Source organism: Trichosurus vulpecula, chromosome X (assembly GCF_011100635.1).
Source record: "Trichosurus vulpecula isolate mTriVul1 chromosome X, mTriVul1.pri, whole genome shotgun sequence".
NCBI classification, from domain to species: domain Eukaryota; kingdom Metazoa; phylum Chordata; class Mammalia; order Diprotodontia; family Phalangeridae; genus Trichosurus; species Trichosurus vulpecula.
The window spans coordinates 39,721,182-39,735,975 of record NC_050582.1 but is presented as its reverse complement, the minus strand read 5'-3'; the positions used below and the strand labels follow the sequence as shown (position 1 = coordinate 39,735,975).

General features: G+C 48.8%; 1 protein-coding gene across 6 annotated transcripts in view; it reads right to left on the bottom strand.

Annotated features, from left to right (window-relative positions):
* Positions 1–832: 832 nt before the first annotated feature.
* ARHGEF6 (Rac/Cdc42 guanine nucleotide exchange factor 6) overlaps positions 833–14,794 on the bottom strand; it is a 116,719-nt gene continuing 102,757 nt past the window's right edge. For 3 of the 6 annotated variants that reach the window (XM_036739974.1, XM_036739977.1, XM_036739980.1), the window contains 7 exons: positions 14,093–14,218; positions 12,233–12,253; positions 10,886–10,979; positions 6,974–7,069; positions 5,513–5,612; positions 3,472–3,526; positions 833–2,470 (listed from right to left, as the gene is read on the bottom strand). In XM_036739974.1, the coding sequence (XP_036595869.1) occupies positions 2,330–2,470; positions 3,472–3,526; positions 5,513–5,612; positions 6,974–7,069; positions 10,886–10,979; positions 12,233–12,253; positions 14,093–14,218 (633 nt within the window). In that variant the 3' untranslated portion in view covers positions 833–2,329. The remainder of the gene's footprint in view (positions 2,471–3,471; positions 3,527–5,512; positions 5,613–6,973; positions 7,070–10,885; positions 10,980–12,232; positions 12,254–14,092; positions 14,219–14,794) is intronic. The other 3 variants (XM_036739978.1, XM_036739979.1, XM_036739975.1) reach the window with 2 other exon arrangements.

The following is a 14,794-nucleotide window of genomic DNA, read 5'->3' as shown; positions in this document are numbered from 1 at the left end:
AGGCGTCTGTAGAGCTCAGCATTGCAAAATTGGTTTTCAGCACGGTCTGCTCTCCTACCGCGACTATAATCCATTCGAGTTCCTTATGTAGCTAAGAGTTTCCAACTGATCGTCACATTGTTCAGTAACTTCAGAGGGGACAATTCAAGAGGCCTGGATTTGGTTTGGGATGATGTCTGAGCCCTCAAAACAGCCACGCTCCTTCATAGGTGAAGATCATAGCTCAGCAGAGGTCTAGAAGGGCTTCTTCAACTTTCTCCACTCGTGACCCCTTCAGTGCTTCTTAAACTGTGGATCATGGCCACCCACAGCTTAAGAAGTGCTGGGCTAGAGTAAAAAGAGACCTCAAAGACTAGTTCAGTCTCCCCATTTTACAGAGGACAAAAATGAGGCCCAGAGAGAATGCTTCAATTTGTTAGGCCTCAGTTTCCTTATCTGAAAAATGAGAGAGCCAAGCTCCCTTTAGAATGGAAAGGTCCCTCTTCTGGCCCTTCAGCCCCATGAGGGAACAAAGGGCGAGGCAGAGGCTGCCCCAGATGAGTTTAGCTAGGTGACAGGGGTGGGTGGCTTGCTCCCAGCATTCCTTTGGCTGGCCCACTTCCTGAGAGTACTACTTCCCCCGGGGGGCAGCAAGCAAAAAGCCACGTACCATACTGTGTAGCAGCAGGGACCAGAGACCACCAAGTACCAGGGGGGTGAGGGTGGCCACTTTGGGGAGCAAAGCATTTCCAGTTGGAATTTGGGTGTTTTTTAAAACAGCATTTGCATAAACTGACACTCCTCAGCATTCACAGCAAATATATCAGGAGAACTTTTTTTTTGTTTATTTTTGTTTTTTTTTTCAATCTAATGCCCCTTTTTTTTCCATCCCTCAAAAGGGATCTGTCCCATGCTGGTCAAACTTCACCTGCCTTTGGGACTTCCTAATTATCTACCACACATTCTTTCCTATATTGTGCTGAAGGATGCCTGGGATCTGCTGACTATTCTATGGCCATGAGCTCCAGCTGTGTTTGGACTGCTGGGATTCCAACAAAGTTACTGAGGAAAAAAGGGGAGCCCAATCAGCAGACCAGCCAGCTCCAAGCAGGCCCCACTCGTGGTTGGGCAAACATTGACCTTCCTGGGGAGAACAGATTCTTGCCAATGACATTGAAAAGCCTTCTCTTTAGGGGGTTGGGGGGACTGCCTATAAGTGGGCCACAGCCAAATGACCATCTCCTGTTAGAAGCCAACCTCTTCTCTTGGTGGAGACTTTGAGACGCCCCAGTGATGGGAGGCTGGAATCCAGAACCAGGATGCCAGAAGAGCTCATGGTCTGACTACAGGAAGGGGAGTGAGCAAAAGCGTGTTCCAACCAGAATGACGTACTGTTGGGTACTGTGAAGTCAAAGAACTGGGGAAATGCGAAACGTCTACATCTACAATGCTCTAGCGGAGAAGTTGCCACAACGTCGTCATCACACGCTAGAAATAGCCTGCCGGCATTACGGCTTGGTGTTTGTGGCAATGATGAAAGCGCCTGCTCCATTGGCTTAAATCAAGCATGTCAATTAGACCAACACAAAAGCAACAAAAGGACTACTGAGTCTCCCTCACTATCTTGTTAGAAAATTAAAATTAAAGGAAAAAAACTAACATGTATACATGAAGGGGGGGATTAGACAGGGTGCATGGGCCATAGGACTTTACCATTCAATAAATTAGGTACCACTTCCCACATGAGGCTTTTCTTGATTCCTCATCCACCCCCCTCAGTCATTAGAAACTCCCCAATAACTCCATACTGGTTTCACATATATTTGGCGTTGACTCCTCCCTGAATAGAGAATAAGCGTGTTGAGGGCAGGAGCCATTTTGTTTTTATCTCTGCATCTCCGGCACTGAGCATGGAGCCTGGTGCGTAGTGGGGGCTCATCGATGCTTCTTGAATGAATAACTGAGGGGCTTCAAGATCAAGGAAAGCTCTTGGGAGGAAGGAGTGGGTGTGCCAGCCTCCCTCACTGGGCACCATTTGGCAGCTTCTCCGAGAGTAGCTTTGTCCAAAGCACTAGTGACCCAACCAGCTGAAGAGTAGATAGGATGAACCGTGAACCTAGGGCCATTTGCTGACCCCTCTTACTGCAATAATTCCTATTGGTTTCATTTCCTTATTGAATGGAAGGCTATTTCCACTACAAATTCCTTTTTTTTTCCTATAACAGAAAACAGCCAAATACACAGAAAGCAGACAAGGCGAGGAGCAGAGTAAGTCAAAAGGTCTGGTTTTCCTTTCCTGGAGATCCCAAGTCGCACCTGAGTGAGTGCCGGCAGCATGGATGGGGTAGCCTTAAGCCAGGAGGGAGGCCTTGCCGCCTGGGTCTGCCCTCATGCACTCATCCGTTTGCTTCAACAGCCTCCTGACCAACTTTTCCAAGTCTTTCCTGGACTTCAATTCTTCTTCTAGGCATTGCTTCATTTTTTTATTCTCCTAAGTGGGCAAAAACAAAAAGCCAAGAAAAAGTCTATTCCGGGGAAAAGCAAACAAAGTCACAGAATCCAGGGGCAGAAGTCAAAAGAGGGCAGGTATCAACCAGCCCCAGCCCCAGAGTGTGGTATCATGGAGAGGAGAGAATATAGGGGGGGACTTGTTGTATGAAACCTAACAAGACTCAACCCAAAGCTTATTGCTGTGTGGGACCCCAGACACAGAGTAAGTACATATAGCCTAGGCCAGAGGTGGGGAACCTGCAGCCTCAAGGCCACATGTGGACTTCTAGGTCCCTGGGTACAGCCTTTTGACTGAGTCTAAGTTTGATATAACAAATCCTTTTATTAAGAGGATTTGTCCTGTGAAGTTTGGATTCAGTCAAAGGGCCGCACTTGAGGACCTAGAGGGCCACATGTGGCCTCGAGGTCACAGGTGCCCCACTCCTAGCCTAGGAGGTTAGGCCTCTGAGCCATGGCCAAGCCATGATGATATTTGTCAGTTCCAGACAAGACCCAGGTTATGGTAAGAGTGAAAGGGGGAAATATTTTCACTCTCTACCTGTCTCCCCTTCCGCCACTTCCCCCTGGCACCCCAAATCTGTCTTAGTTCTTCAGTTCCCAACTCAGGACTCAAAGTGAAGCCCATTCATTGTAGAATGCTGGCTAATGGGAAGAACCAATACATGAATTATGATTCTGTTCACACATCCATTGTTGGGAGTAATCACTGCCTCCTTAACATAAGACCTGTCTGCAAGGGACAGGAACATGAATCTTAGCCATAAATCAAGACTCCATAAGTCATGGAGTCGGGCCTAGGGACTCCACTGTGAAGTGCAAAGCATGAATTCCAACCCTAGGCCACTGATGGCTTTGGGCAAGGCAGATCATCCTCAGAGTCAAAAACCCGTTAACTTTAACAACAAACACGTAAAGAAAAGCACAACTGTTAACTGACTCACTACCCTCAGCCTCTGGTTTGGTCTTTACACATTCTCTTACCTGCTTTAATTCCTTGACTTCATCCTTCAGTGCATAAACAGTGTCAACAAGGCTTCTGGGAAATAAACACAGAAGGGAGGTCAGGAGTCAACATGTGGGTAGTTAAAGACCAAAGTACGTCTATAAAAGCCCAGACTCTGGGGAGTATTTCATTTTCTAGACAGCCCCAGATCACAGACCATTAGAGATGGAAATATCTCCTTGGAGATTATCTAATGCAACCATTTCGTTTGACATATAAGGAAACTGAGGCTCAGAGAAGGAAAGCAAATCAGCCAAGATCACACAGCAAAGTAGTGGCAGAGCCAGGACTTCGAAGTGGTATCTCCTGGGTTGGCAGAGTATGAGTAGTGCTGCTCACAGGTGAAATTGGGTCAGTGTTTCATAGTCTTCAGGGTAAATTACAGCTGTGAACATCAATTCAAACCCTAGATCATTTCACTCCTGTTCTGCAAACCCCACCATTTTTATCATGTTCTTTATAGTTTCAGACATATGCAGCAGGACAGAAGGGACCCCCCCCACCCCACATAAGGTCTGGGCCCCTCCCCCACACTGACCTGTCCAGTCACTGAACTCCCCTCCCCGGCCTGACATCTCTTTCCACCTAGTGTCCCTCCTTTTCTTGCCTAGCTTCTTGTTTCTAATACCAAGCCATCTCCCAACTCCAGGCCTTTGCTCTGGCATGCCCCCAGCCTAGAACGCTCTCCCTACTCGAGGATCTCTGCCTCCTGGCTTCCCTGGCTTCCTTTGAGCTCCAGCTCGTATGCAGTTGTTTGTATATTGTCTCCCCATTAGACTGTGAGCCCCTTGAGGGCAGGGACTGTCTTTTGCCCTTCTTTGTATCCCCAGTGCTTAGCACAGTGCCTAGCATATAGAAGGAGCTTAATAAATGTTGACTGACTGATGCACCCAGTACCTTCCTTAGCCTTTTCCCATTGGGAAGAGCACCAGACAGAAGAGTCAGAAAGATGTAGGTTTGAGTCCTGCCACATGCCAGCTGTATGACCTTGGACAAGTCACTTGACCTTGCTGGCCCTCAGGTTCCTCACCTGTAAAACAGGGTTGATAATCCCTGTTCTGTCTTCCCCAGAAGATCAAAGGAGATGATGGGTATAAAGTACTTTAAGAAACATGAAGAACCAAAAGCAAGCAACGATGGGGACTAGGGAAGGGCTCCCTTGGAAAATGCTGCAAAGAGCGTGGAGGGGATGAAAGGCAGGCCTGAAAACTGCAGGGACTGTAGCTTCCCTGTTTGGAGCAGCAGACTGGATCTTTGGGCCCCTTCTAGCTCTGCCTTTCTATGATCTTCCCAAAAAAGACATTTTGCCCCAAAGTCCCCAAAAGGCACCCAGTAACCAGACAGCCCAACTTCTGACACCAGCACACTGCCAAACTTGGCTGAAGCACAGTACAGATGGGAATATCGCCTTTCAAAGCACATGGCACTGCTACTGTCATCAAGAGCAAGCCTGAGGAAGAACCGTGCCATGGAGGGCTGCCCCTAACTCAAACCTCCCTTCTACCACTGACTCAAACCACAAAGTAAATGTGTTTATCAGAGGCCCCCAAGGACTTCATAAGCCTGACTGCGCACTGCTCACACATCCCCTGGGATGGGCAGGCCGCCATGATTCTCCTCACAGCCTGCGTCTGGGACAGACCTTCGGGGAGAACCGCCAGACAGTAGGCTCTGTGCTCAATGGAGGGCTTCAAAGGAAGCGGGAGAGGGGGGACCAAGACGCCGCTGCACTCCCAGGGGGGTTCCACTTCTCCAACATGTAAACAAGCTAGACATTTTCCTCGCTGGCCCAGCAAAAATTTCAGGAAATTTAGAACTGGAAGAGACCTTGGTGGTTAGCTAGTCTGCCCTCCTCATTTCTCAGGCACCAAGCAGCAGTCCTTAGACCCCAAATCCAGCACTCTTCCCAGGGTGCCACACTTCCCAACCCCCTACGAGGTGATATGATCAGGCACATGAGGAGCTGGAAAGCTTTTCCAAGCCCCTCACACTAAATCCAGGGCCTCCCACTCAACTTACTTTTCCTCTATAACTGTCTGCCCATTGCTTCTGGTCTCCTCCACGATAATTTTCTCTTCCTCTGGGAGTAAGACCTGTGGGATGGAGTCCTTGCGGGCACCTGGGAAGGAGGAAAAGGAGCAGGAGCTGAAATGCTGTGCAGAAAGCCACCTCCCTTCTGCTATGCCTAAACATGAGCTCTGGGGCAGGAGTGTGCAGGCTACAACGTACAGGGCAACATGCCCAAGAACACCTAACTGATGCACCGACTCAGGGGCCTGTCAAGTCCACACATATCACACCGACGTCAAAGGGCACAGCAGTACTTCCCATCTCTGAACAGAGAGATGGAGGGCCACAGGTACAGAATAAAGCATGCCTTGTCAGACATGGATGAGCTGTCCGTTTGCTTTTCTTAACTGTCCTCCTTTGTTACAAGGAAGGGTTCCACTATGGCACTGGGGAAGTCACTGAAGTGACAGCAGTGTAAAAAATGAGTATTGAGAAAACATTCCCCCATTAAAAAACAAACAAACAGAGGATGGAGGATGGGAAGGTCACTTGCTATCCCAAGAGACTATGTTACCTCACTCTTCTGACCTTTCAGACAGAGAAGTCACGAGAGAAGTCTTAACCAAATACCTGTTAGCATTTGCTCACATACTTTCCTAGACTGTAAGTGCCAGGAGGGCAAGGAACCCTCCTTCTCACTGACCTTTGGCTTCCCCCAGTGCCTAGCACAGTTCAATGCCCAGAGTGGGTGCAGGACCAGTATTTTATGTCTCTCATACTGCTATGGCTTCGGGGAACAAGAACCCTTGAAAAACAACCTAAGTGGGAATTGAAAGGATGGTTGACACACTTTTGCCAATGCCACCAGCCCCTGCCCGTTGTCAGGCCAAAGGTTGATTCTCCTTGACTTAATTCTTGCCCTTTCTCCAACAGCCCCTGCATAGGAGGCACTATTTCCAGATTTTCAGAATAGCTCTAAAGCCGGGGTTTGATCAAGCCTCGTTCTCGAAAATGTGCATCTGATCAAAGATAGTATTTTAACTTCCTTTCCAAATGTGCCTAGAAGATGAGATTAGCATCTGTTCACAGATACAGGCACTCTCTGGGCTCTTTAATTCCTAACAAGAGCTGGTTAAGGTATCTGCACACTTCAAAGAAAGAGCACTTAAAAAAAAAGTTTGGGTTTTTTTGTCTTTTTCATTTTTATCACCTCCAGTTTTTATACTCTTTTGCCTCTCTCTCTAGGTGGAGCTGAGCAACGTATAAACAAAGGGCTGAGTTGCTACAACAGCCTTATCTTCAAGATCCAGTCCTGCGTGTAGCCTGCACTACTCCTGTTTCCTGACGACCGCTTCAGTCACACTATGCACCCAGTGACATGGCTCTGCATCTTGGGAGAGGCAGTCATCATGGAGAAGCTCCCCAGTGTTAGGGAGCAAGGGATACATTCCTGGGGGGAGAAATACCTACCTGAGGCATGGCTTTGCTGAAGGCCTGCACTGGCACTGGTGCAGTAGGCCTCAATCACTCTCAGGATCTGGGCATCTTCTTCCAGGGCTGCTGTACCTGGCAGAAGAGAAGTAGCAATCACTTTGCAAACACCCCTCCAAAGAAGCCCTGGGCCTAAGCCATGGGGTACTGTCCCTCTGACTGATGAGAATCAGGGAGAACCCATGATTTGGGGCTGCACCAGCACCAAGCTAGGCCTTCCCCTTTTCCTAAAGACCCTGGCAGAAGGGAAAGCATTTCTCATCCACTGTGTGTCACATCACAGGAGCCTCATAGGACTATAGATAGAGTGGACAGGGACCTCAGAAGTCATTCAAGTGTATTCCCATTCCTCTGTGATTTTACAGAAGAAAATACTGAAGCCCAGAGGGGTTACAGGATTACAGATCTATAGCTGGAAGGGACATCAGAAGTCACATAGTCTACAGATGAGAAAACTGAGGCCCAAGAGGCATGGCATGCCCAATATCACACAGGTAGTAAATGACAGAACCCTGGCCTTCTGACTCCTCATCCCAGTCCTCCTTTAAATGGCAGCTCCAAGGTCACCTCCACCCATTTCACTCCATCCATCTTTCAGCACAGCAGCACAACCCCTGACTCACCTGCCCCCTCCCCTGCCAGCTTCCGTCTTGGGCATCATTATACTGCAGGACCTGCCATGGTGCTTGTGGTGGGAGACAAGGGCAATGGCCATGCCAGGCTTCCAGTATCATAACAATAACAACCATAATAACAACTGTCTCGAACCCCGACTCATGTTGTGAGAAGCGAGACATGAGAGTAAAGTAGGGCAATGTCGGCCTGGGTGATGGAGAGAGGGGCCAATCTTGTGAGGCAGATGCTATTATCATTGGCATTTTAGAGACAGGGAAACTGAGGCTAAGAGAGGCAAAAGAATTTGTCCAGAGTCACAGAGCTGAGTCTTTAAGGCAGGATGCAATACCAGATCTGGTTGACTCTAAGGCCAGGGCTCTCTCCCCATCGCTCCCTGAGCCCCACATGGGCAGAGTGGAGAGAGTTCTGGAACAAAGAGTCAGAGCTCTCAAGCTAAAAGGACCATCCATGTCCAACACCCTTACTTTACAAAGGCGGAAAGTGAGGCCTAGAGAGATGAATGAAGTGATTTACTCTGAACCCAGCTCCTCTGAGTGTTCTTCCTCCTGCACCATCCCCAGCCGAGAAGACCTGGATTCAAATCCCACATCTGCCCCTTCTCACTTGGGCACATCACTTCATTCACCTCTCAGAGTGGTCAGGAGGATCGAGTGAGGTAATTAGTGAAAAGCACTCTGTGAGGCTTGAAACAACACATTTATGTGAACTCCTAGGAAGGGGGTGGGGGCTGGGGCCGGCGCAGGATCTGATTGGACGGGCCGTTCACGTAACCAAACCTAGGGATTCCGAGGGCACCTGAGCCCAAGATGTGACTTCGATGGATTGAGCCAACCCTCAAGGGTTATCCCATCTGTTTCATGGCCCTGTAGAGGCCCAGGAACTCTCTGGCCCAGAGGTAATACTCACTCCTTAACATAGGCCTCAATGGGCAGCCTGCCCTGTCACTGCTGGGGAGACACTGGACAGACTGATTTTGAAGTCCAGCCCTCCCCCCCAGTGACGGCCACATTTCTGTGGCTAACTTCTCAGGCAATTAATAAGTGCTAACCTTTACATGGCGCTTACTATGTACCAGGCACTGTGCTAAGGGTTTCACAATTATTATCTTGTTAATCAGCCAGTGCTGCTATGATCCCCACTTTACAGATGAGGAAATTGAGGCAATTCACAGAACACTAGAGTGTCCTCAGCCCCTGCATCCAGAAAGATTCCCTACAAAAATGAAGCCAAGTGACATCTGATTGGGATGCCCATAAGGTACAAGAGAGCATCTGGGCTCAAAGGCATCATGCCTCTCCCCACCCTCCAGGTGTTTGGGGTTCTCTTGGCAGAGATACTAGAGAGTTTGCCATTTCCTTCTCTGGCTCATTTGACTCATGAGGAAACTGAGGCAAACAGGGTTCGGTGACTTACCCAGGTCACACAGCTAGTACATGTCAGATGCCAGATTTGAACTCAGGGAGAAGAGTTTTGCTGACTCCAGGCCCGGTGTTCTGTGCACTATGGTGCCACCTAGCTACTTCTCCACCCCTTTGGCCACCCCCTATCTTTACACTGTGGTGGGAAGTCAAAGCCTACAGGTAACCAGCTGCCCCTTTCCAACCTAATATTCCAGCTACAGAAGGTCTTAGGGAATGCAGTGCATCCAGCGAGCCTGGGAACAGCAGAGATGCTGATGATGAGTGGTGGCCTCCCACAGACTCAGGGGTCACAGTCGAAGGCCTTGGTTAGGGACCAAGCTTCCTGAAGGGGCTTCGGAAGAAAGGAGAGAAGCAGCTGCCTGTGTAGCCAGACAGTGCCCATTGCCAGGGTACATGGACCAACTGTGGCTGGGCTGTGTTATAATGTGCTGGTTATGACCCATGCCTAGTGGCCTCATGTGCTTTTCTTGCTGTATCATGCTCCTATTTCACATATTAGCATGCAGCGACCTCTGGCCACTGTGTTCAACTCTGTAGGTGATGCTATATGTGGACCTACTGTGTGAGACTTGGGCTTGTCCATATATACTGATACTACTTAAAGCCATTATCATAATAGCTAGCATTTCTATAGCGCTCTATGGTTTGCAAAGCAGTTTACATATATCCTGTCATTCATTTGATCTCTTCACCAACCCATTTTACAGATGAGGAAACTGAGGTTGAGAAAGATGAACGGACTTGCCCATGATCACCTAGAGTCAGAGGCAGGATTTGAACCCAGACTTTCCAGAATCCAAATCTAGCACTCTAGCCACTATGCTACACAACCTCTGAAGCCCCCAAGAAGAGAAATGGCTCACCTGAGGTAGAAAGGTGCAAAGTCAAGATTGGAATCCAATGCCCTAACTCCAAATTGGGCTAACTTTTCCCACTGTCTCCCATTAGTTTCATTTTCAAGACCCACAGTTTAAGAAGCGCTGAAGGGGTCGTGAGTGGAAAAAGTTTAAGAAGCCCTGAATCTAGTCCATCCCTCACCCATTTCACAGTTGAGAAGCCTGAGGACAAGGAAGCCTCAATGCTTTAGCTGAGGGTCACTGGGTAATAGGCTCATAGAGCTGGAGCTGAAAGGGACCTCCAGGGTCATCAAGTCCAACCTCCCCAATTTATAGAGGAAGAAACTGAGGCCCAGAGAAAGGAGGTGACTTGCCCAAGGTCTCATAGTACCAGAAGGAGGATTTGAACTCAAGTTTTCCTGGATCCAAGTCCAGAGCTCCAGGCACTATGCCATGCCCACTCCCACAATACCACATGGAATTTTCATGTGACTACCTTGTTGGAGGTACCCACACATGCACTGTACACTGTCCAATACTAGTATCAGGGTACCATCCATACTTTTCTCTAAAGAGATAAGTAGGTGGCAGGCCCATGGATAGAGCACTGGACCTGGAGTCAGGAAGACCTGAGTTCAAATCTAGCCTCAGATACTCCCTAGCTGTGGGACTCTGGACAAGTCACTTGACCTCTGCCTGCCTTGGTTTCCCCCATCTCCCTCCCAGGGTTGTTGTGAAGATCAAATGTGATCATATTTGTAAAGCCCTTAGCACAGTGCCCAGCACACAGTAGGCACCATATAAACATTTATTCCTTTCCTCTTCCCCTTCTCCCCCTCACATTCAAAAGTCCCTGCTTCCTCCACCAGTACATGGCCATGCCCACTCTTTGGTTCTACTCATTCCTAGAGTTGTAGGTATGAGTGGGCACAGGTGGCATTACTCAGAACTGAGGATCCCTAGGCCACATTGCCCGCCCGCCCACCCACAGCACTTACTTTTCCTAATGACGTATTCTTCCTCCGATGCTTTTCTCTCCGTTTTTCTTTTATGGAGAAATTTCTTCATTGTTTTAGGGCTCTTGCTGGAATCCTGTGAGGGACAGAATGTTCCTGATATATTAATTCCTTCCAAAAAATTAGAACCCAAGGTCAAAAAGACAAATACGTACAAAGAGAAGGCCCCTGCCTGCATTTGCCCAGTTATCTGCATTAGGGCAGCGGGATAGCTTGAAGCCACTGAAGAGAGAGGCCACCCACGTTCTGGGTGAGCACCCAGAAGGGTGGCTAGAGAGGCTCACAAAGGTGATGCCCTTTAGTCCCCAAAGGATGCCACTTGCAAAGAAAGAGAAATGGCAGGATTCCCCAGCAGACTCATGTCTGCTGTCGTAACCAGAGACCTGGATTTGGGGTTAGCGGGAAATTTCAAGCAGGTTTAAAGGATTCATTCTGGTAAGACTTCTTTAGCCCCCATGCCAAGATAGAGAAACTGAGGCTTCACTGCCTCAAGGCTAAGTGACTTCCACCAATGTGTCAGAGACAGGAACTCAATAGAAAAACTTCTTAGTGCATAGGACTGGCTTCTGGTGGCCTGAGCAACGTTTCCCCAAACTCTCTCTGAGTGACTGAATCTACATAGCCGTATCTGGCCAAATTTTGAACAGGCACCTCCCATGTCAACAGGCAGAAAAGGAACAGATTTTTAGGTCTGATTCAGAAGTTGAAATCAGAAACTGGCACAAAGTAGATACAAAAAGTCTGTGCATCATCACAGATGAAGAAATTGATTGGGATCCAAGAATTGGAAGGGAACCCAAGGTCCCGTCCCCTGGAGGGCAGTATATTGTCAATCCTGTCTCTGACACTCACTATGACCTTGGTTGGCAGATAAGTTCTAGATGAGTTGCCAATCTGTACTGGTGGAGGGAGTTTACACATGGGGAGATCCCTACCCTGATGAAATGACAGGTTCAGTCCCAGCTTTCCTTCCACCCCAGTCCAACCCCCTCCCACAGCCATTCAATCACGTGCTACCTTTGGAAGGTCTGAAAGACCCCATTTTCTCCCCCAGCCACGGTTAACCCTTTCTGACTTGAAAACAATGGGGGGAGCGGGGGAGGGGGGGAGGCAGGGGGGAGGGAATGCCACGCAGCACTTCTAGGACCGTTTAGCAAGCAGGCCATAGGCCAGATTAGCACAGATCTCCCAAGTACTCACCGTGGCGGGCTTACATTCTCAAGTACTGACAGAGGGGAAGCGCTTCATGCATTAAGAGAAGGTATATAGTAGGGCAGGCCAAGCATTAGGAGGTCACAGTAAGGCCGCGGGGACACTTGCTACCCTTACCTTTAAGATATAAGACATCCTCTAAAAAGGGATATGTAAAGAAAGAGAAGAGAAGCGTGAGAAAGGTCGATTGTTACACCAGCCAAGTCCTTTGCGCAATCATCTTAAACCGCCAAGGGAAATGTTAGTGCTGCCCTTAGCCCCTCAGGAATGGGCACTGCCACCCTCACAGCTTTCCCCGTTAGCTTTCCATTGAAAATCATGCACTAGCCCAATGAATACAGCTCCGTGCAGAATCCCAGATGTTGAAGACATTAACCCACTCCCTCCAGCAGGGGGACAAAAAGACTCATGCCTGAAGTTTTAATAGATTAGTTGTGTGCAGAGGGATTTGGGGGTCTTTACCTTAACCAGAGCCTAACCATTTTACCACTGACGTTCATGGCCCCTCCAAAGATGCCTGCCCATCCCATGTGACTCCTGCCCATGCTCTCTCCCGTTTTAATGGCTTAACGGACACAGAATACTTAAAAGTGAGACAAGGAAGAGAGAGACTGCTGGGAAACATAGGCCCATTGTGCTCAGGTCATCTTCAAAAGAGGACCCCTGATGATTTGGGGGAAGCCGGAGCAAATGAAGTGTTTCTCAGTCCCCCTCCTGAGGACCCATGTAAACTGAAGAGTCAACTCAGGTTTTGACTTTGAAAAAGAGATCAGTGAGTCCTAGGGGGCCCCTGATTTCTTCTGATCTTTTCTGCTCTGAGTGCTGAAGCCACACATTTGGCAAGACAGCCAAATGTCCGATCTTACATGAAAGTGGCGTGGAATGGATCTAAACCATGTTCTACCACCTGACCGCCACCCAGAGGGACACTTTCCCTCACCCCACCCCAGCTCCCCACCCCAAGAAGGCTGCTTCCAGCTGACAAAAACAGGTGCACTCAACACTGAATCAGACCTGGAAAAGGAACTTTTACTTGTGATTGAGCACCTTTTCTGAAATCGGAAACCAAGACTAGAAACAGGTCAGGGAAATAGGCTCCGACGGGCTGGAAAAGGTAAAAACTGAACACAGGTTACGTCAGCTAGTGACTGGGGTTTCCTGGCTACGACCCGAACAGGAACAGGAGGGTGAAATCCCCACATCCCCCAAGCCCAGCAGGCTCTCTGGGCTTAACTTTAAGAGGCTCCCTTCCCCCTTCTTTTCTTCTGTGAAAGCCCTTACAGAGAATCCTCTCTCCTTGCCTCCTGCAGTATATTGGGCCTTGACTTCCCAATCCTGACCTTCCCTCTTCTGGCCTTCTTATCTGAATGCACTTTGATGCTTTGCCATCTCCAAGCGGGTGACTCATGAGCAATTCCACACCCCCCCCAGCCCCCTGCCCGCCTCCCAGAGTCTTCATGTTTAGAGGTGAGAAACAGTTGCTGAAAGGGCTCAGAGGAGCAATTCAGCCCCACTCAAGGAAACTGAGACCTAGAGAGGGGAGGGGACTTGCCCAAGGTCACACAGCTTGTGAGTGGCAAACTCAAGATGTGAAGCCAAGTGCCCTGACCTCACATCCAGCACCCTTTTTCACCATGCTAGGCTGCCTCTGTTTCTTATTTGTCCAACATCATGAATTACAAGGATCACTTTAAAGTTTGGTAGTTCATTAAAGATCCCAAGTAAGTTTGCAGTTGGAAGCCCTTGCATTTAGCACCTAGGCACCTACCAAATAAGCAGGGCACACAGAATGGGAGCCTGCGGGGAAGTCAGTAAATCTACCAGTGGAGATGATGAAGGGCTACCACTTGGGCTTGAGCAAAGTGTGTGGGATCCCAGCAACATTGGTCCATCTCCCCAGTGACCCTCTGGCAAAGGAAAACAGCCCTGAAACTCCCTTCTCAGCATGAAGAAATAGCCCACTTGTAGCGAGATTACCTCTTTGTAACCTAGAGCTGCTGAAGGTCTAAGAGGAGGTGCAGGTCTGAGACAACTTAAGCTCCAGGGCTTTTGAATTGGGGGAGGCTCCAGGGCTCCTCGAGGTTGTCCGGCAGCACTAGAAGACTAGGAAAATGGCTCATGAGATGCTGTCATTCTGCCATGGCAATGTTACCATAAGGTATATGGGGAGAGAACAAGTCATAGGCACAGAACAGAGAACAGCCGGAGAGAGCATCTAGGCCACCACCAGCCCCCACCACATTTTTCAGGTGGGGAAACAGAGGCCCAGAGTTAGGAAGTGCTTGCCCAGGGTGGTTTCATTGGCTCTACCACATTGGCCCAGTCCACCCCACAAAAGGGAAAGGGGAAGACAAGTTACCCCGTGTATGTGCGGGAAAATGAGCTCATAGAGTTTCACCACTGAATTTTCCCATCCCAGATGGGATTGCTTTACCATGTGGACAGTATTAAATGTAGTAACCCATCCAAGAGATCCATTATCTGTTTTCTCAATTAAAAAAAAAATTTTTATAGATTTCTATTTCCTGGGGCAAGAAAACTGAGCAGATCCGGGGAATACTGGTCTCCTGAGTTTGACTTCGGAACCCACTCCAAGACACAGCCTCTCATTTGGTAGAGAAATCATCTCACTACTCTGAATTTGGGGACTGCAGAACTTGGGGGTGCTCCTGCAGGGGG